The sequence below is a fragment of the Squalius cephalus genome (genome assembly GCF_949319135.1).
Source record: "Squalius cephalus genome assembly, chromosome: 18".
Taxonomy (NCBI): Eukaryota; Metazoa; Chordata; class Actinopteri; order Cypriniformes; family Leuciscidae; genus Squalius; species Squalius cephalus.
In genome coordinates this window covers 29,521,040-29,544,300 of record NC_137139.1, presented here as the reverse complement: position 1 = coordinate 29,544,300, position 23,261 = coordinate 29,521,040, and the positions used below count along the sequence as shown (strand labels likewise).

Below are 23,261 nucleotides of genomic sequence, written 5' to 3'. Positions count from 1 at the left end.
TATCTCCTCCCACATCATGAGTGGAAACGCACCCCACCTGCTGATTGGCCCACTCTCTCCCCTCCCCCATCATGAGTGGAAACGCCCCCTACTGCTGATTGGCCCACTCTCTCTCCTCCCACACCATGAGTGGCTACTGCTGATTGGCTACAAGTGTGTTGTGCAGCTCGGTCCGATCCACTTTCAACAGCTTCTCTCAGAAATCACTTACTGCAACTTTAATGTTAAAGCTGCAGTCCGTAACTTTTGGCGCTCACTAAACAGAACGGCATGCGTCTTGCGGAAGAACACTGAAGCCGGAGCTACTTTCTCTGTTTATGTCTATGACTCACGCAGGTACTGGGCTACTCCGCAGTGGTACAACCCGAACCAGTCTAAAATAGTCTGAATATAAACATTACTCATTATAGATGTACCATAGTGACTCAGGATAAGACAAAAACACTGATTGGAAAATGGATTCATGATATACTTGCTTATTATATACAGTTAGTTTATTTTGAACAAAAAATGTTACGGACTGCAGCTTTAATTTCAACATTTATTAATACATTTTAAAATAAAAAGTTATTATTAATTAATGCACTGTGAACTAACATTAAAAATGAATTGTATTTTTATTATCTAACATTAACAGATTAATACGATTAATAAATGCTGTAAAAATATGTATTGCTCATTATTATTTCATGTTAATGAATGTGAACCTAAAGTGTTACCATCAATCCTCTGACACTTTTTTCCTATGGTAAAATGTAATATCCTTAAAGCAAGTTTACACAACTCTAAATCAAATCTGATTATTGCAGACAAACCTCTACTGTGCTTCGGCTGGACAGTAAAAAGCAGCTCTAATCTAAAGCCATAATCTGACAGTGATGTCACTGGAAAGCGTTCATGACCAATGATGTCTTATGTAACTCAGATTGTGTTTGGTGAAATGAAAGGTGTCAGAGAGTAATAGAGGAAGAGAGAAAGTAACAGGACACATGACGATGATGATAAAGTAACCAATAACAGGATAAAAAGGGACTAAGGGAGAGAAAAATAATGAAATCTTGGTAAAAAATTACAATTCTGTCATTTACTGTCATATATCGTTCCAAACCAGTAAGACTAACTTTCTTATGTGGAAAACAAAAGAAGATATTAGGCAGGATTTATGTTCTTTTCCATACAACAAAAGCTTACCAGAAAAAAAAGGAGATAACAGTTGTCCATCCGACTTTAACTATATTTGCAAGTCATATGATGGCTTATTTTGTGATTAATGCATTCTAAATTTTATAAATGTGTATAATTGTAATACTTTATCACCTGATTTGATTTCACTGATATCTATCTATAATTATTTTACCATTTTATGAATAATTTTTTTTCCTCGCTGTATTTGCATTATCGTCATCAATTATAATAGCAAAATATTGCTAAGAAAAGAAATATGCTAAAAACAAATATGAACTATTGAGGGAGAAGAAAAACCCTCATTGTTAAATGCTAGCTTGTGTACAAATGGGCAATTTTATAAACAATTTTCTCTCTCTCTGTCCCTCTCAAATCAAATTGATTCTCTAGAGGAGTAACGGCAAATGTAATTTAAAAAGTATCAGTGATTAAAAAGGCCATGATTGAGGAACAGGCACATACTCATCAAATCAAATGAGCATCTGTTGTGCTTCAGTAGAGCTCTTGATGGAGGAGCGCACAGATGGCTCTGCACTGATGTATGATGGCATTTCATTAGAGGTTTCTGCATCTGCCAAGAAGAAGCGTGCATCTGACCTAGGCATAATTCAGTATGTTTACAACACCCACATCACCCTATATGACCCATCCATGTGGAACTCATCAAATTGATCCTAAGCAAATTGAGGTGTTTGGATTAACCTGCAGTGTGTGCAGCTCTAGGACCAGTGTCCTGATCCAGTTACCATCAAATATCTGAAGTCAACTGATCCTAGATCTGCTGCAAAGGTTGATGGTCTTTCGGTGAGAATGCCATTTTTTAGGTCCTGAAAGTGTCCTGCATGCAAGAAGATATCTTAAATGTATTGCAATTAGAGAGTCCGACTTGTAACCTTAACTTGTGACCACACACACACAATTCAATTATATCATTTACTAACCTTCATGTTATTCCAGTGACTTTCTATCATCTGTGGAACACAAAATAATTTGAAGAAACTATTTTCCATAACATAAAACTGTAGGACTGGGGCTGCCAAGTTTCAAAAAATGACATTAAAGCACCATAAACATAATCCATACAACTCAAGCACTATATTCCACATATTCTGAGTCTTTATTTTTTTATCTTAATGCGAGAAATAAATTTTTTTTTTGCGTTGTTTATAAATGAGTATAAATAATTAATAAATACACAAATGAGTATAAATAATATATTGATAAAATATAAATAAATTCAAATATAACAGTAAATAAATGATAAAATAATACACAGAACATTAATTATACAAAATAAATAAATAGGCCTAGTTAAATAGAATTAAATAAATGATAAAATAATACACAGAACATTAATTATACAAAATAAATAGGCCTAGTTAAATATTTAGTGTATAAAAAGGGAATTTTGTGATTAACACGTATACTGACTTCATAAACAATATTATATAATATAATATTTTGTGTACTCAGTACTCACATCAGTAATAGAATAGATAGAACCTAAATCACACCTTGTCATGATCCTTGTGCATCCTGTTGCTCCTTGTAAACTGATGAAGGAGGCCCTCTAGTGGTGATGGTGGACCTTTTAAAAAAAACGCAACACAACGCAAAACAAAGTTCAGAGCAAAAAAGCAATGAGAGAAAATGTCATTTTATGTGACAGGAATGTGGTTACTCCATTTCTGCAAAGATTTCATAAGGACTTATTAACAGACAAAGGATATGTGGAGAACAGCATACTACCATCCTACCCTAACTATTTCTGCAGTATAGTATAGTGTATGTATGTCAAGGTCATGTTTCAAACATGATAAATGTAAGTACATACTGTTTCACACACATTTTAAAATACCTGTCGAATAACACGTCCTTGCCAAAGCAGCCATGACGTCAATGCTCAAAATCGGTTTCTGATGTGCATGAAGAAATCAAGGCCGTTTTCAAAGCACTGAAACCCAACCGAGAGGAAAAACATAAAAGTGCTAGATATTTTATTAGCATATTAAGTGAATTACTGTCCCCATAGAAAAGAAACCACTGCTGTGTATGTGAACATGTTTAAAGAAAAGAGATACAGGGAACAAAAGCAAACAGCAAGAATTACACCACTGTTCCCAACACACTACCACAAATTTCCTCTCTGACAAGAATTAATGGCACTAATTATTCACAGAGCCTCAAAAATGAAAACCAATTTATCAAACACATAAATGTTCCAAGTAATAATTCTCCGTGGGAATTTCATACAGCAAAGGAACAAACAGACTTGTTAAATTTCACTCAACTTCCTTTGTGCCTCCCTAAAATGAATTCATGAACGAGTATGATATACCGTGTAAACACTTCGCAAATATACATAAGTAGAAATATATAAATGGAAACCGGGCCAGGCAGATGTTCCCCTGAGAGTCAAAACCATGATCATGCAGAAAATATCAAATCAATGAGTAATTATAATAATAATAATAATAATGTGTGAAGAGAAATACAATCACTTACAAGAAAAACAAAACAATACACTGCACAAAAGCCCATTGTGATATTGAATCTCTTAATGTTGCAAAGCCATAATATATTCATAATAATACAATGCAAGTGCTGTTTAAGACATGATATTGGCATCAGGTTCTGCCAAATACAACAGCATTAATGTGTAAATACCTTTTATATAATCTCTTGATATTTAGAACATACATGACCTTGATAGACTTTTATAAAAGTGCGAGATGCAATATAATTGCACAAGTGTGTGCATACATCTGACCCAGCAAATTCTATAGTCCGTGTATTTGAGTTTGTATCGTGACCGCCGTTGGTCTCGGGAAAGGCCATGTCCGGGCTGTGACGTCTGGGACGGATGAGCAGTTTCACAACATTTGGCACAGTCTTCAGAGTTTATATATCTGTTAGAAAGCACATTTATTTTGGAGCAAGACCATAGTGACTGTGTGCACAGATGTGTTTAACTCTTTGGTTTTCAAGAGCAGAGTTTTTGCACAAAGTGGTGCAATGTCGAGTCATTGTTTTTTTTTTAAAATATGCAATATCAGTGAATCAATAGAGACAGTTCACACAAAAGTAAATATTCTGGCATCATTTATTCACCCTCATGTCTTTTCTTTTTTTCGTCGAGCACACGAGAGATGTGGGTGCAGGATGTTCACACAGCTGTAAAGGCCTAAAAAAATGACGAAAAGCACCATACTGTTGTCTAAATGAGTAGCTTTGTGTTGAAACATACTGAAATGAAAGTCGTTGTTCACTGAAAATCTTCCTCTCCACTGTAACGCTAAAATCTCATATGTTTAATCTGAAGATATGCATATTAAAATTTTGAGCACTGAAAAACTGGTTACGAGGCACATGAGAAGCATTAATGTTTGGCAACAATGACATTTAACATTCAAAATCTGAAAGATGAAATTCTTTCTCTTAAAAACGTAATAAAACTGGATTTAAAGGGACAGCTCACCTAAAAATGAAAATTCTGTCATCATTTACTCCCTCATGTCGTTCCAAACACGTAAGACTTTTGTTCATCCTTTAAACACAAACGAAGCTCGTCGAAATCTGAGAGCTTTCTGTCCCTCCATTGACAGCTACACGACTACCACTTTGACGCTTCAAAAAGTTCATAAAGAGATCATAAAACTAATCCATATGAATTAAACGGTTGAGTCCAAATTTCTCAAAAGATACATGAATTCATATGGATTAGTTTTACGATCTCTTTATGAACTTTTCGACGAGCTCAAAGTGGTAGTTGCGCATCTGTCAATGGAGGGACAGAAAGCTCTCAGATTTCATCAAAAAGATCTTCATTTGTGTTCTGAAGATGAACGAAAGTCTTACGGGTTTGGAACTAAATAATGGTGAGTAATTAATGACAGAATTTTCATTTTTGGGTGAACTAACCCTTTAAATACCATTTAATTTCATTGTATGGAAAATAGAAGATTGTGCAAAAAATTGTCTTTTGTTTTCCACAGAAGGCAGAAAGTCACAGGTTTAAAACAGCATGAGGATGAGTAAATGATGAACTTAATGGTGAACTACTCCCTTAGGGTGTTGTGGCATGTGTTTTGTGGTTTTTTAGTCCCAGATCAGACCTGGGCTGCCTACAGAACTACAGTTCGTCATTGACTTCCTTCAACCTCTTCTCCTCCAGGAAGGCCACCAGTGAATCCCTCATGTCCACCACGTCCAGCATCTCCTGCAGGATCCGCTCCTCCTGTGCTCGCTGCTCAGGGGTCTTCTCAGTTTCTACACGCACAACAACATAGCAACATCTTAATAAATGTGTGCAGACGTTTACATAAATAAAAACAAATCAAGGCCTGTTCACACCAAGAACGATAACTATAACTATATTAGTGGCCGCACCAGTGGACAATATCGTTCTGATTAATCTAAGCGCACGCTGCACTTTTGTCGTCTGCCGCTTTAAATGCTCTTTAAAGCTGGATGGATTCTGATTGGCTGTCAATGTTTTTATCGGTCATCATCTGGAAAAAAATTCTGATCCCAACGATATTGTTCCTCTGTGCCGTTATCGTTAAAGTTGAGGTGTGGAATCTGCTATTCTTTTATTTTTACAAAGATTTTTAGAACTATATCTTTATCGTTATATTTATCATCCTTGGTGTGAATAGACCTTTAGAATTAAAAATTTTAATCATATTAATACTAACTTAGAAATGTTACTATTTCAATAATAATAATAATAATAATAATAATATTAATTCAAATGATTTAAATATTTAGAAATATTATAATAATTAAAATATTTCATATTGCATAATTTAATACAATAAACTCTATTAAAAAATATTTTTAATACATTAAGCTTTTATGACTTACAAATAATTGACAGGTGGACTATTTGTAATTCATTCCACAGTACTATTAAATTGACTATTATATAAAGAGAATATAATGACAAGTAAAACTGTATTTCAATATGAACAATAATTGAATTCTAATTTATTATTCAATTATTTAAATTAATTAGAATTATTTAATATTAAATAATTAAATACAATAAAACAATTTTATTTTTGTCTTGCATTTGCTCTGCATTGGAGCATGCGCACTAACAGCAAGATTATAATAATATATATATTGTTTTTATTATTACGCATGAAGCTTTTATGGCTTCATATTAACTGACAGATGGACTTTTTGTAATTAAATCCAAATTCATTTGTCAGAAGAACACAGGACTATTTAAATGAATATTACATAAAGAGAATATAATGATTATATAATTACATGTACTGAACATGGTATATTAGCGACCATTTACAAACTGAAATAGAATCAAACTAGTTTGAACAGAATTATCTTTAATTTCCCACCATCCATTTCCATGTATCGCCGTAGCTCCATCTCTAACATGCTCTGTTTGTCTTCCAGCTCCAGCTGTCGAGACCTTTGAAAAACGAAACCAGAATCACACAAATATACGATGCTGCTGTTAGCACAGCCTGTAATTTAGTTTCTAACACAGAGCCAATCCATGATAAATAGATGCAAAGCGGTGGGTTAAATAAATGAGGCCACTCTGAGCATTCATCTTAAGCATTAGTGCTCAAAGACATGCAGAAGAGAGGTTTCCAAGGGCAACGAGACTGAGCTGGCTTTCAGTGAGGTTTTCCTTTACACATGCAAAAATAAATGATGCACTTTGAGCAATAACTGCTATTGAGCTCCTTAAATGTGCATTGTATTAATGCTGATATTACCACTTGGTTAAACAACCAATATGTTTATTAATTCAACCCAACTTGTGCCTATTTTTGAGGGTAACAGTGATCAGACTTACGCCACCATGAGATCAGACTCCTCTGAGAGTAGATTGTTCTTCTCCTGGACCAGATTAATCCACTGGTCAATCGTTTCAGGGTCACCTGACACTAAAACACAAACATCCACACAGGAGGTTACGACACCTTCAAGATCTCCTTATCCTCAGTCGTTGCCACACTATGTTACCCATTTGCTTCTCTTAATCAGCTTACAGTGCATCCTGGGATGCTTTTAAAACAGTATTCAAGGAGTTGTATGCAGGGCAAAAAAATTCAAAGTAATATAATTTAAAGGAATGTATATGCAAAAAAAATTATTTCAAGCATTTTATCATTTGCATAATGAGAAACATAAATTAAAGCTTTAAGTTACGTATTTGCATATAAACATCTGATAAAAAAAAAAAAAAAATTCACGTTCATTGAAACTCTTATATGTTAATAAATCATCTGCTGAATTGTCCTAATGTTAAGACAGTAGTGCTGGGTTGATTTCTCAATTTTAATCCATACTCATTTTGATGAGCCGATAATAGATTCTTAAAATCCAAAGAATCGATATTTTAGTCAACCCAAAATTTCACTAAACATTTTTTGTAGAGCCAATAATTCGCAATGATTTTTTATCTGAAACAAAGTCTTAGTTTTCAAATTCTGTCCATTTTTATAACAAACAACGTCACGTAACGTTACATTTGCCTCAAAAAAGCCATTCAATTACCATAACTAAATAGTTAGCAAGAAAACTGAAGAGAGGATCATTTTGTTAAATATATACAGTATTCACTATATTACAGATTCATTATACTTTTGCTTAATCTGTTCTTCAATATTTAGTATATGTTTGAATAAATTCAGCATGAAAACTATTTTATGACAACCTGAGCCAACGTTTAAATAAATAAAAAAACAACAACAGTGGACCAGAAATTTATGTCATTAAAGAGTTAATATTATTGTCCAAATGTTATTATTATAAAAACTGCCTTATGTGCAATGTAAATGTTTGAATACAAATCAGTTGTTAATTGTACCAACTGAAAAGTTTACAACATTAGTTTTTCCTTGATAAAAATGGACTGTACTGTATCTGAAATACATATCCAAATGAAGTGATACTGAATCAAAATTTAATCGAAAGCTTGTGAATCGAAATGCCTGGCTATATTACACAGTAAATGTAACTCTTATTGTAACTCTGAAAACAAAATAATCTTGGTACGTCTTGGTGACGTGCAAGTATGGGGTTAACAAGTTCACTGGGTTTCAGCGAGAGTTTTAGCACACACACATTCTGACTGCTGTATAATGTGACGAAGTGAAATCATTAGTGGTGCATGTAGATGGATGAGATGTCATACCAGCCTCTCCTCTCAAAACTCTCTCCAGCTCCACTCCTTTCTCTTCAAGTTCTTTAAAGGTCACTTCTATCTCATCCAGCCGTCTCTGAATCGTCTGTGTGGGCGTCACAACCAGAACGGTATCAGACCAAATGAGAATGAAATTCAGATCACTCTATTTTTCATCTCGATATAAATTGATGCTGATTTTTCTTTTAAGTGGCATGTGTTTTTTTGTTTTTAGCCATTATGGGAAACAATCTACACAGCTTTGAGCTTTATATTGTATCTCACCCCAGCTTTGTGGAAGCGCTGGATTTCGCTCATTTTAGCTTTCCGCTCCAGAGTTTTCATCCTCTTTAGGTCCCGTTTGTCTGACTCAGAAATCTCATAATCGCCTCCCTGAACACATACAACACAAACCTACAGTCAACAATATCTTGGGAGAATTGAATCAGTCCACCAGAAAACATGATCTCATGATCATGATTCAGTGATATTCTGCCAAAATAAAAGCTTAATTATATGAAAATGAAGAAATTAAGACATACATATTAGTAATTTTACAGCTGTACAGTATAATTTATTTTTGTATTTATTATATCTTCATTAAGTTTTGTTTTGTAGAAAGCCTTTGTTTAAAGTGAATTTCGTTTTGTATAAATTGTATCTTAATTTTAATCAATTTTTCATCAAGCAATTGCCTGTATTTAATAAATGAGAAGCAAATATATAGCAGACAATATAATCATGGAGGCGCGCCGCGGTCACTTGCATTGCACGTGAACTGGAGCGCATCTCATCATAAATTAACCAAAACTCAGTGTGTGCCTCACATACATGAGAAATACAACTGAAGAAAGTTTGGAATGTCTTTAAACGAAACAATCAAAACGAAAAGAAATAGGCTACTCTCTGATTATGTAATCCATGATGTGGGACCTGATATTCATTTATGTGATATTCATGCTTTTTTTCTTACAGTAAAGCACAGTCCACAAACAATCTCAAATGCAAACTCCCTATAATAAGACAAATACGCGATAGTTTCTCGTGCGGACGCGATAGTCCGTATTATTTTATTTTTTTGCAAAGGTCCCCTCAGGGGCTCCGTACAATAATAATACTTATTTTTCTAAATATTTGTAATTATTAATAATTACTAGTTTTATAGTCATATTAATATAGAATACTTATTTTTTAATACTTACATTTTATAATAATAATAATTATTATTATAGTAATGTTAATATAATCACACATTTTTTGGCCAAATTGTGCAGCTTCACAAACAAGCTAGTTGCAAATCACAAAACAAAACAAAAATTATATATAATCATGCAGCCATTGTTGATGAAATGGCATCCAAGTTTTGTTTTGGGACATCACAATCAAGCATTATCAAAACAATAACTGTATATTCCTATCTGTTTGAAAATTATGTTTATAAAATCTGGTTGGTATGGATGGAAATTTGGTCTTCTGACTAAATAAGTTATGGACTAAGTCTCAGAATGAAACTAATTTAAACATTTTCCCACCTTGCAATCCAAAAAATGGTCTTCTTCTTGAAGATCCTCTTCGTCCTCTTCTTCGTCATCGTCCACACCTTCTTCATTATCATCTTCTGATACATAATGGTCTGGTTGAGTTTGTTCTGATGAGGGAATTCATACCAAAATCAGCTACTAAGTTTAACCTAAAGCCGTTTAGAAAGAAGTACAAAAATATTGGGCTTCCAACCTGAAGGTCCGACTCGATGGACGCTGAAGCGCTGCTGTAGCCGTGGTGAAGACAGATTCCATGGGGAAAACTTGGAGCGCGTCTTTCCGTGCTGCGATTGGATGGTGGGCGGAGGTTCGCTCCTCCTTCTCACGCAGCGACGGTTAAGCTGGTTCTGCAAGCTCTTCCGTGTAGCGATGCCTCCGCTCCAGTATCCCTCCTCCTCGACTCCTTCATGCTGCTTGGAGGAAGAGGAGGTGGAGGCTGCAGAGGATGAGGCGGGTGTCTCAGAGTCCGAATCCTGGCTGAGAAGGTCAGCTTTTTCCTCTTCGCTCAGCTGAAGTTTGCGCAGGGACGGTTTGGGTTTGGAGCCAGGCGTTTCCTCAGGTTCCTCTGGGATATTTGAGGGTTCTGGCACCACGTTATGGACAGTGCGAGGTTTAGGGAGCGGAGGGTACAGCGAAGCTCTGGAACTTCGCGGGGCCGGCACTGGAACTGACGGGCTGCTCTCAATGCCTGTGCTCTCTGGATTGAGCTCTGAGGGTTTGTGTGGTTCATGAGATTCCTTAAGGTCAGGTGACAGATAGTCATCTTGCTCTGTGGGAGTAGGGCACTCATTCGATTCTTCGAAGTCAGGGTCAACAGATATCTTATATGAGCCCTTCCGTTTTACAGAGACATGTGGAGGAGGCGATGCCATCTCTACAGTTTCACCATTTTGTGTCTTTTCCTTATCATCCTCTTCATTATGACTATTCTCAACATGATTCTAGAAAACAGAAAAACATGACATTATTGTGATGTTTTTGGCCAGAGATATATTCTGTGTTCGTGAACACAAATGTTAGTCCATCCATCCATCCATCCTTACTACTTTTTGAAAGAAGTCTCTTCTGCTCACCACTGCTGCATTTATTTAATCAAAAATACAGTAAAAACAGTAATATTGTGAAATATTATTACAATTTAAAATAACTGTTTTCTATTTTAATATATTGTAAAATGTAATGTATTCCTGTGATGCAAAGCTGAATTTTCAGCATCATTACTCCAGTCTTCAGTGTTACATGACTCTTCAGAAATCATTCTAATATGCTGATTTGCTGCTCAAGAAACACTTTGTATAATGAATGTTGAAAACAGCTGCGCTGCGCTTCATATTTTTGAATCAGTGTCTTCTTCTATGGTTAATTTTAGATTTCAGGTCAAGAATGGTCATGGTTGAGCATATTGAAGAGCATCTATCAAAAATAACAACGTGATCAGTGTAGTACGATTCTGAAAGAATCAAACACATCCAGCTAACTGTGAGAGTTGAATCAGTTCAGTTACTGACTAGGTCATATGGCATGTTAAAAATTAACATTATGAGTTTTGTTAATATTTTTAACTGTATCAGATCAACTGCTAAAAATACTAAAGGCTAATGAGAATTGGAAAGTCATTAAAAAGTCCATGTAAACACACCTTGTGTCGTTTTAAATTTACTTGGTAACTATTATATCATTTGCAAATGAAACTAAATTAATTTTTTTCCAAATATGTATTACTTTAAAAATACTAAAAGAATCGATTTGTTCATGAAACTGTTAAGGTTTCAGAATCAGAGGAATGTGTTAAACTGTCCAATCTCAATAGCTAAACAGCCAACATGAATAATAAGCAAACTACCTAAATAATAACATTTTAAGATAACTTCACCTCATTGAATACTGAAGTTTGTTACCATCACAGTCAAGGTACAGTCACATTAGCAAAACTTCACAGGCAAAAATGTCCATTGTCTATGGTCAATAGTGTAATGATATATGAAGCACAACTCACACATAAGTTGAACCCAGTGCAAAATTCCTGATCACAGATTCCTTACTCTTATTTTGACGAAAATTCCCCAACCAACACTAAATGGGACCTTAATACAAGGATGCATGTTACACATGTCGGCTAAGCACTCTCATCTTCATTTGGGTACTTGTATTATGATTGTTTAAAATAAGCAGTAGTGTCATCAGATTAGGTAACTGTTAAGTTACCTAACAGTTACCTAATAAGTTGCCAACACAAAAATGACTGCAAAAAAATATCATCAGCTCACAGAAAACTGCATCAGCTCTGAGGATTCTTATGACCAACCACTAGGAATCCAATACCACAAGCACTGCTTTACACAGAATTTCTCTTCACACACACACATACACTCACCGTAAAACACTATTTTACTCGAGAGCAAGAGAGGAAAGGAAATGTTTTCCCTGACGCAGCAGCTGACCCACATTACATCTCGTCATAACAAAATGGCTGAATATATCTCAGTGAAGAAAAGACCATCGGTCTATCAAGACCGTAAAAAAAAACTACCCACAACCACAGAAAGCACTCGAGCAACTCCATAGTCACCTAGAGTTTTGCCAAGGTCCTCTTAGATTTTCTTCAGAAAATGTGAAAATAGTGTTACAATCCTATATTCCCATGGTATTCCTATGGGATCATGTCCAAATAGATCACATTTCATATATATTTCTGTGTACATGAACTACAGAACAATGACTTGCTAATGAAAGTTATTACGCTACCCACACTCTCAGTGCAATATCGACACTAAAAATAATTAACGTTCCCAGTATCCTCACACAAGAGATCCGACGGTAAATAGGAGGCAATCAAGCGTCTCATTAGCTCTGATGTGATTCATACCTGTGAGCCTCTGTGACCTTCATCACCCTCCTCTTCCTCAGCCACTGAGTGCTGCTCACAGTAGAATCTCCCTGAAGACAAATCAAATTCAACAACATGCTCAGGAGCAGCAGTAAATATGGAGGGCTGTAACATGGATGCACATGCAGTTTTTTCAAACGAGCAGTGAATTATTGAACAAGCTCCACTTTTCTTGTTGGGAAAGCAGGATCATGTAAGAATCATGGACCATAGGTGAAACTGGAGGTTGACTGTAATTTACATGTGTTGTAATAGCCATAATCTAATAAGACAGTGTTCCACACTGTACGAGTTATGAATAGCTTTAAAAGGTTATGTAATATTTTATTTAACATCAAGATGTTTCAGTCCTTATGACAGCAGATGAGAAACAAGTGCATGATAAATAATAAAATAAAATGTATTACGTAATGTAAAAAATTAAAAATAATGCTGAAATATTTATTATTTTTCAGAACTTAGTTAGGCCTATATTGTACTATAGGTATTAGCCCTTGATCTACGAAAAATAAAACTAAACAAAACAAAACTTCCCCATGACACGTGGGAAAAAAATATGCATATATCGCGGCCACGAATTAACAAATCATTCCCACGACTTGCTAATATGTCAGCACATTTTACTATTCGTTCCCTCGTTTGAAGTAAATCGTGGACACAATATAATAATTCGTTCCCTCGTTTTACTAAATCGTGCACATGATGTAACAATTAGTTACCTTGTTTCAGTTTAATTAAATTAGTACAACAAATAAATAAAAAAAAATATATATAAAAAATAAAATAAATTAAAATATGAAGCTTTACGTCATATGAAGGGTCTTTTGGGCTTACCCGTGTCGGAGTGGAAAGTGTATCCGCCCTGCCGCAGGGTGGAGCCGCAGTGATAACAGCTGAAACAACTGCGATGGAAGAACTTGCCCTCGGCGCTTCCTCTCTCCAGCACGTACAGATGCTTCTTGCAGAAATAACAGAGCTCACTGCCACACGTCTCTGATGAGGACATCGGTGCCACAGGCGCCGCACACTGGAAATGAACAACGGTTTAAGATACTGCACTTATAATGAATATACAGCAATGAATTAAAAGACGTGACAAATGGAACCAAAGTTGTGTGTGTGAGTGTACAAATACTTAAAGTTATTTCATTCAAATTTAATTTAAATCAAATCAAATACTAAATTATCTATAAATAATGCACAAAAGATACAATAAACACTCCATGTTTTAACAAATTTTACAGTTCTAAGCTCTCTACCGTTTACTAGTAATTGGGGTTTCAAGTTTTAAATAAAATTATTTCATATAAGTAGATATATATGTATATTAAATAATATTTTAATATCTTTAAATTAAAATTCAAAATTAAAATCAATTAAAAAAGGAATTCACTACAGTGGACACTTTTGGCCACAATCCTGTGGTATTTTTGTCCAAAGTCCTGTTTAATTTTTGATCCTTTGACCTGAGAGAATTTTTTATTTTATTTAAAGGAACACTCCACCGTTTTTTGAAATAGGGCTTATTCAACTTCTTTCCTACATTTAGATAGGTGAGCAAATGCATTTTTGTCTCAGTGCATGCATTGTTTTAGTTTGACAGGGTCGGCGATAACTTAGCTTAGCTTAATGAGGTGAATCCTTTGTTGCCAGCTAGCATGTAAGTAAAAGTGATCAAAAAAAAAAAAAAAAATGCAATTGTGGCCTGCGCATTCACAACGAGTACAAATAGCGATGCAGATTAACACTAGGCGATTTCCTAGGCAGATATTGACTTGGGACTATATTAGGGTGAAGCACAGGCGAAGCACTGCTACATGGGCACAGAGATTAGAGCTGAAGATCTTTGCCCGAACCCGACGGGACCCGACGGGACCCGATGGGTTTGGTCGGGTTCGGTCTTAATTTCTATTATTTTACACGGGCTCGGGCCGGGCTCGGGCTCGCGCTTCGGGTTGCGTGGTAAATGAGCGGTCAGGTGATGTGTTTAGATTAGCGTGAAAATGGATCTTGAGGAGGTGAAACGGAGGCTGGTCTCTGGAGGACTTATTTTATTTCTTTGTTCCAACTTCCAAGTGGCCTCTAGCCTCCGTTAGTCATGAATAAATGATGTTAAAAAATGTATAAATTACTCCTTTTTTACGAAAGACAAAGGTGCTCACGTGTGCGTGCGGCGCAGTCTCTTTTTTTCTTTCTCTCCCTTTTCCGCCGAGTGGTGCGTGTGCCGGCTCGCGGTGTGAAGCGCGTGTCCGCGCTATTCTCCGACACTCTTATCACTGCTGATAGACAGCCTTTTGGACAGTCGGGCTGTAAACGGGTTCGGGCTTTTAAAAAGCTGTCAATCAAAATGTACTTGTCGGGCTCGGGCCAAACTCTGTCGGGCTCGGGCCTTTTCGGGCCGAACTTTTAAGGCCCGATTACAGCTCTAACAGAGATATCACGGAACACATGAAATCCCACGACTTCCGTCAACATACCGGCGTTAATAGTGGCTGGCTATTTTTCCTACAGTACATAAATGGCGATGAACATGGCTGATTTTGTGAAAGACGAAGAGGGTGACTTCTCAGACAGTCAAGATCCAGAACCATACCTCTATGAACCAGAGTTTTCAGAAGAGGAGCTGCGTGCTTTGGAAATAGAACGACAGGAGGAGGAGGTTGCGATCGCTCAACAGCCTGAGGACGTGAGGATGAGAGCCATCATGAACTGGTGGTGTGAATGTGGGGGAATATGCCAATCTATGCTGACTGAAATAGAGTGTCTGTGCTGTGGCGAGTGGGACAAGTTACTGCCATCGATGACCAGGCTCAAAGCGTCAGATCAAGATGAGCGTGCCCGCAGTTGTGTCACAGCTACCGAGGATTTCACGGCGTTCCATCCTGCAGTACTCGATTTTTTTTTTCTGTGTGATAAAGTGAACTGGAAAAAGCGCCCCACGCCAAATGGACCAAATGGACAGCTGTCCACAGAGTAAGTGATTATTTTAAACATGACGCATGTATAGATCGACCCATATTATACCTGTATTCACAAGTTGTGGGATTTCATGTGTTGCGTGATATCTCTGCGCCCAAGTAGCAGTGCTTCACCTGTGCTTCCCCCTAATATAGTCCCAAGTCAATATCTGCCTAGGAAATCGCCTAGTGTTAATCTGCATCGCTATTTGTACTCGTTGTGAATACGCAGGCCACAAGAAGTAATTAGGTGGGTTTTTTTTTTTTTTTTGATCACTTTGACTCAGGACATGCTAGCTGGCAACAAAGGATTCCATTCATTAAGCTAAGCTAAGCTAGCGCCGACCCTGTCAAACTAAAACAATCCATGCACTGAGACAAAAATGCATTTGCACACCTATCTAAATGTAGGAAAGAAGGTGAATAAGCCATATTTCAAAAAACGGTGGAGTGTTCCTTTAAAAGGCTTATATGTAATCAAGCCACCCATATTATATCTACAGTTCTATCTATCATTTGTTGCATTTACTGCTAGAAACCACAGAAATAACAAGAGAAGATCGGTCTTCACTCCAAGCAGGTGTTTAACGCGTCACAATAACACTTAAGTCACCATTTAAATGAAGAACTATATTTCAACCCTTACTTTTTCCTCTTTCACATCCTTCTCTTCCTCTTTCTCCTTCATCTTTTGCTTTCTTGATCCTTTCTCCGATGCCAGTCGGTCCTGAGAGACACGGGTCACATGATCTCATTTATAGCTCAGGTTACGTAATGTGGCGACAGCAGATCGACAGAAATAAACAATGATTTCACCGTTATCATGCACTGCAAACGGACAGCAAACAAACACTAGCATCCCCCTTTCTCTTGTCCTTATATTATTCGCTTTCTCTCGTGTAACTTCCTCATTGTGGCCGCAGCATGGGAGTATTTGGCTTTGGCAACAGCTGTGTGTAATGGGGGCGTTTAGTGTTTTCCTAATGTTGTGGTTCATTACGACAGAGATAGCACATGATTTCATGCTCTATTTAACCCAATACACCAAAGATGACCTTTGACAGGCACCACTGCTACACTGTAAACAAAATGGGGGTTTATTTTACATAACACGCAGGTGTTTGCGTACCCTGCGTCTCTGGAGGGAGTTGCGCTTGAGCGTGTTGAGGAAGGAGACGGCCAGGCGGGTTCTGGACAGCGAGAGGGTATTGTTGGGGGAGAGGCTGTTGCAGCGTTCTGAGGAAACAAGAAGAATGGAAATAGTGAGATGAAAATAAATGGAAACAGATGTCAAGTAATTGTCTCCCAGAAATAGTTTCACATTTATATTTGTAGATTGGTTTACATGTTTACTCACGCAGTGCTAAAAGTAAAGTAAAATGCATACATTAAAATAAGTTTTTGAGGCAAAGAAAGAAATAAATAACATTTTTATGTAAAGTAAAAATGCTTATAAAGCCATAAAACAGACTCCAGAGAATAAACTATTTATTTTTTTATCTGTCTCATAACATGATCTATTATTTAAGCTTTTCATATTGCAGCAAATTGCATTGTACTTTAATTGTAGTCCTACAGCTCATAACATATAAAAATATATAAATAAATAAATTAAATACATTTAAATTAAATGTAAAATAATACAAACATTTTTTAATAAAAATTATAAAAATTTAATGTACAAAAATCAACACTGAAAAACACTGTGAAAAATGTACATTAAATATGCTGATATCATAAAATTAATTTTAAACATCAAACATATTCCACACAAACACACACGAGTGAACAAGAAAAGCATCATTTATAATCTCTTAAATGCAATATATTATTTCATAATCCAGAACAACCTTACATAAACTGTGGTTTCTAGATGCAATTTAAATGCAATTGATCAAATCATTTCAGCAATAGATAAAAACGGAAGCAAACTGAAATAAAAAAAATAACCATTACGTTAACAAAAACCAAAACCGAATGAAATATCCTCCTACCCTTTAAACTGCAACAAATACGAGTCGTCACATTCAATATGCGCTTTGCAGTGGCGTGTTAGAGATGAGCTGTATTGGATCCCACCCCCTTCCCCAGAATACACACATCCAGAGCCTGCGTGAGTGACAGCTCAACCTGGAGAACATCTGTGTGAGATCCCCTCCCAAACACAGCATCCAACAACTAAACGCTGAATCCAGCTCCCTAAAGCCCCTCTAACGGCTGTGATTCCTCTTCTACAGATGGCGTTTCAAAATCCGTCTCATAAAGCAGTGCGTGTGGAGGCTGGAATCAGATCCACTCCCACCGAATCCCCCGTAAGCAGCTGATTTCTCCCCAGCTGAGTGCATTTGCTGCTGCAGCCGCTGCTGTCAGACTACAGACTACAGCAGAAAACTGCCTGTTCACAGCAGTGCATGCTGGGAAGGGATCTTAAAGAGACAGTAGCGCTGCTATTATAAGAGTTTGCCTCCATAGTCCATACAGATCATGTATTGAAATCTGTTACGGTCTGTGGTTTAGTCTGTGTCTTATGCTTTTTTTGTTGTTGTTCCTCCCTTGTTTACTTTGACGTCATTCTATCTCTATAGAAGCGCGCATGCTCTCTTTCTGGTAGGTTGACGCACATGTTCATCATTTGAAAGGTAGCTGATTGAAATCGGAAGATAAAAGTCACCCTTTTTATAGGAGAAAGGGGAGAGATGAAAGACTTACGAGCCAGCCAAAACAGCAGCCTCTTTATGTTTTATGTTATTTGTGTTTTGCTATGCTTTGCGTTTCATATTTCTCTTTGTTAGTTGTTGTCCGCTCTTAAATACTTTCTTGGTTGGCATGTTGTTTGATTTTGCTTATACATTGTCTTGAGTGAATTAATAAAATCGTTCTGAGCAGTGGCGTTGTTCACTCATTTTTGTTTGTTAAATTATTTCACTAGAAGGGAGAAAATGTCCAAGTATAAGGATTGTACATGAAGGCAACAAATTGTTTTATTATATATTTCGGACATCCATTATAAGTGCCTTTCATAATTATGAATACCTCCAAAGACCGCCCATCATTACCTGCTGGTGTATCTTTCTCGGTGAGAGCGCTGCGTATCTGTGTGAGGTAGACCACCATTGAGAGCTGGTCGATTTTTCCGCAAGTGGTCATATCAGCGGCATGCATGATGGGAGCGATGCCAAACACTTTCTCCGCGACGTCAAAGGCCAGCTTATTGTTCGCAGTGATGTTATATTCATCTAGACGAGACATGTCACTGAAAGAGAGGACAGCATGCATTATTTGTATGCACTTATTGTGTATACCCAAACTGATGAACGATAGTGTATCAAGCAACAATTTATCATAACATAATTGGGCTCTGCTGCATGTTAAATCCATTATGCGAATACTCTTGTTTCTTGATGGTCAGGTGGTCTTACATGAGTTCAGGTCTGAAGCTGTGGATGAGAGCGCAGAGAGCCAGGCCGGACCTCCAGGACTCGCTCAGATCTTTCACCTTCACGTGCTCGTACCCCGCTGTGTTCTTCTGACACCAGGACAGCAGTTCCTCCAGACGTCTGATAGAGTCTAAACACACACATTTAGTTCATCACTTCACCGTAAGGTCTGTGCTTCTGTGCATTTTCATCGGGTTATGAAACCATAAAACACATTTTTGACATGTAATCAGATGCATAACGCTAATATGTTAACATATATGAACAGATGATGCATATTATTGAAAACAATGATATCCTACGTTATTTTGAATTGTTGAAAACATTTTTTATAGCTTTTTTTTAACATATACTCAATTAAAATAGTAAATACACCCTCAGTGTGTTAGAAGTTAAAGTGATACAAGTTACATATAAAGTAATATACAAGTATGTATATGTGAGGGTTTATATATATAAAATAAAGTAATATATAAGTTTATAAGTTAAAGTATGTGTCGTATGGCATTTACCTTTTCTAGGTTTAGATTTTATGATGGGTTTCAACTCTTTGTTGGGTTTACTCTCATCCTCTACTTCATACAGACGCTTGACCTTTAAATTGAACACACACAGACTTAAATAAAACTCTCTGATGATAAAAACCCTTTCATTAATTACTAATCATTGCTAGGTACTTCAAGCAGCTTTTGCATGCGTGTAAGTTTGTGTATAGGACCTGTCTGGGTTGGATAGAGGACAGGTTGACGTTTGGGTAACGTGTGGATGGATCGATGCTGTAGGCAATGTGGTTCTTGCTGATGTTCTCTGGAGTCGTTTGAGAGAGCAACTGATACACGCTCTCCCTGTAGAAGACATACACAGCATAATGCACTAATGCAGTATTTGAATCCTTTGTGCATTTTATATTGATAAATACATTCACTTCCGTTCAAAGTTTGGGGATGGTAAGGAATTTATGTTTTTAACAGAAGATTTAATTAAAATAGAAATCTTTTGTAACATTATAAACGGCGTAAAAACTCTGTACCTCTCCGCGATCACCTGCAGGGGTGGCAAACCTTTTCCCCAATTCCTGACCATCCACGCCGTGTCAAGCGCAGCCAGGAAACCACGAGCAATGCCAGTGCCAAGAGGCCAAAATGGCTGCAATAAAATAATACAAATAAAATATAAATATCTTTTAGTCTATCTATTATGATAGCTATAATTAGGTTTGATGGCCAATGCCAATATGACGGACAGTATTATGTAATCTATACTGTTTTACTTGTATTGTTTAAACAGTGCTTACATTAAACCAAACTCAACGAAACAATGTTTTGATCCAATCCCAGCCGATCTGAGAAAGCAGCGGCTGTTAATCATGCGTGATTATTTCACCACAGTGCTCGTCTAAACTAGTGACCTGATGAATAAGTATGAAGTACAAACATTTATTTATTTGAATTAAATATTTTAATCACTATTCTGTGTCATTTTTCATAGTCAATCATTTTACTGTATGTAATTTACATGTTTATGCACAAAATTCTTAATTAATATTCCAAGTAGTTGACTGTCATTCTCCTCTAAGCTGTGTGCATTACCGTTTAAGATTAATTAAATATTTAACATCATTATATTTATTTAAGGCACGCCAGCGCATTCATTCATTCAAATATTTTAAAAGAATAGAAAAAGAGCACCAGCGCACACAAGCAATTCTTTTTATCAGTCAAATTCATTTAAAAATGTACACTCAACCGGTATGAAATATGGTCAGTAAGAGAAAACAACGTTAATGAGAAGACGAGCACTGGACTGCTGCAAGTTAGTGGGGGCATATATGTATTTATTATTCAGAATTCACAGTTGGAAAGAAAATAAGAACATTTCAGCAGGTTCAAGATAAATCATGTTAACGTAGAGAACATGATTCACTGTTTTAATCAACTGACAGCCATAAAACGTAGTAATAATCTGCGTTCTCGTGTGTGTAGGTGTGCTGAACGCTGTTACTGGAAACTCCCAAGTTGTAATAAGTAGAACTAGGAAGTAGTTGTGCAAGTAGTCCATTGTAAATGGAACAATATAAAGCGCAAACAAAGACTCTTTAGTACATTTGAAACCCCTAGTTTAAAAATAAGTCCTGAAATAGTCTAAATGTCAATAATAACATTCATAATTAATTATTAAAATTAATTATTATTATTAATCTTAAAAAAAATATTATAAATTTACTGTAGCTCAAACAGTAGAGCATGGTACTAGCAAAGACAAGGTCATGGGTTCGATTCCCAGGAAAAGCAAGAACTGATAACAATGTGTACCTTGAATGCAATGTAAGGTGCTTTGGATAAAAGCATCTACCAAATGCATAAATGTAAATGCTATATTAAAATGCTAATATCTGCAGATACCACTGTGGTCGCCAATTCATTTTTAAACTATGTAATAAACAATAAATGTCATAATGTTGTCATTAATAATACATTTAACACTGATCATGTTTACTCATACACTATGGTAATAACACACCTCTACCAGAGAGTCTCCCACCAATCCGATGATCAGTTTCTTCCCTTTCCTCTCCTTCACCAGAGAGGCATTCTCTGACCTGTGCATGGAGGTGAAGTCAAACACGGCCACGTCAGGGCGGCCCGCGTGGTTCTTCGCAAACTCCATGTCCGGCAACATGTGATTTGTGGAGAAGTCGGCGGCATCGTATGCGTACTCCTGCAGAGCCTCCTGGTTAATGTTTCCAGACGCGAGCAGCTGCTCGACATCAGAGAAGTCCTGAGAACGAGAACGTTTTTGATCAAGACAAGGAGGGTTTAATGTTAAGGCCCGTTCACATTGAGAACGATAACTATAAAGATAACTATCTTAGCGTCAACACCAACGGACGATCTCGTTCTGTTTATTCTAAGCGCGTGCTTGTCTGTCACTTTAAATGCTTGAGCTCATTACAGCAGGATGGATTCTGATTGGCTGTCAATGTTTTTATTGTTCATCAGCTGGATAAAATCATTCTGAAAGTGATTCCAACGATATAATTTCTCGATATAATTTCTTATATCGTCAATTATACAGTAGTTATAGCTTTGGTGTGAACTTTCCTATTCTTTAATGTTGAGAATGATTTTTAGAAATGTATCTTTATCGTTTTCTTTATACATAGTTATCGTCCTTGGTGTGAACGGGCCTTTAGTCTTTCATTATTTCATTTGTACTCCATTTGCACTTCAATATACAGGTTGCATTTCTATCAGAACACAAATAGCAACTGACTGCAGCTATTCCTGTGAGAATACAGTGACAGGAGAGGACAAGAATAGCTGGACAACAGTGTGAGGACTGATAAATGTGTTTGTAAGTGTAGATGTGAGCTGGAAACAAGTTGAAACGTCACCATACACCTCTGCTGATAAAATCAAGGCCTCTTTTCTAGGCTCTGTTTAGCTTTTCTATGAAGTATTCTCAAAGTCTTTGCATGTGTCACACTGTGTATCATACCTGCTTTATAGCTCCTTTTTTTATCAAGCTCGCCTTTTTTGCAGTCATCACAAAATAGTGGGTGTCATCTTTGTAGTAGACAATGTTCTCTAGATCAACGCCTGAAAAACACGACAAACAACAGGACAGATGAAGGGGCGTGTGGGTTATATTTTGAAAATATTGCAAAACTATATTTTGGAAACAAACATGTCCTCAATAGATAGCTAAATATGACACAAGGTAAAAAACGAATGAAAACAGTCTATGGTATATTCTCAGTGAGATAAGGTAAAAGTGTGTGTGTGTGTGTGTGTGTGTGTGTGTGTGTACCGATCTCAGACTGAAGTGCTTGAAAGAATTTCTGGTTGTATATTCGGGCCACGCCGCTGATCTCCTGCACCCGAGCCTCTTGTTTAGAATGGCGATTTACAAAGTTTGCAGTGATACCGATGGCTAACTTTCCCCTGAGCTCCTTTATCTTAAAACCTGAAGACATGGGAAAGCAACAGAGGGAAAGTTTCAATAAAAACTCAATAAAATACTAATTAAAAAATAAATAAATATTTACATTTATTTAAAATAATAATAATAAAATAAAATAAAATATTTCAA

At 36.5% G+C, this 23,261-nt stretch overlaps 1 protein-coding gene across 2 annotated transcripts in view; it reads right to left on the bottom strand.

Annotated features, from left to right (window-relative positions):
* Positions 1–3,167: 3,167 nt before the first annotated feature.
* The window catches only part of mical1 (microtubule associated monooxygenase, calponin and LIM domain containing 1), a 30,781-nt gene continuing 10,687 nt past the window's right edge, over positions 3,168–23,261 (bottom strand). For both annotated transcript variants that reach the window (XM_079849941.1, XM_079849942.1), the window contains exons 6-24: positions 22,980–23,135; positions 22,668–22,768; positions 21,690–21,947; positions 20,200–20,315; positions 19,888–20,014; positions 19,682–19,763; positions 19,152–19,299; positions 18,789–18,985; positions 16,862–16,968; positions 16,379–16,459; positions 13,610–13,802; positions 12,755–12,825; positions 10,082–10,829; positions 9,880–9,995; positions 8,633–8,740; positions 8,360–8,453; positions 7,016–7,106; positions 6,549–6,622; positions 3,168–5,454 (exon numbers count right to left, since the gene is read on the bottom strand). In XM_079849941.1, coding sequence (XP_079706067.1) covers positions 5,318–5,454; positions 6,549–6,622; positions 7,016–7,106; positions 8,360–8,453; positions 8,633–8,740; positions 9,880–9,995; positions 10,082–10,829; positions 12,755–12,825; positions 13,610–13,802; positions 16,379–16,459; positions 16,862–16,968; positions 18,789–18,985; positions 19,152–19,299; positions 19,682–19,763; positions 19,888–20,014; positions 20,200–20,315; positions 21,690–21,947; positions 22,668–22,768; positions 22,980–23,135 — 3,005 coding nt within the window. In that variant the 3' untranslated portion in view covers positions 3,168–5,317. The remainder of the gene's footprint in view (positions 5,455–6,548; positions 6,623–7,015; positions 7,107–8,359; positions 8,454–8,632; positions 8,741–9,879; positions 9,996–10,081; positions 10,830–12,754; positions 12,826–13,609; positions 13,803–16,378; positions 16,460–16,861; positions 16,969–18,788; positions 18,986–19,151; positions 19,300–19,681; positions 19,764–19,887; positions 20,015–20,199; positions 20,316–21,689; positions 21,948–22,667; positions 22,769–22,979; positions 23,136–23,261) is intronic.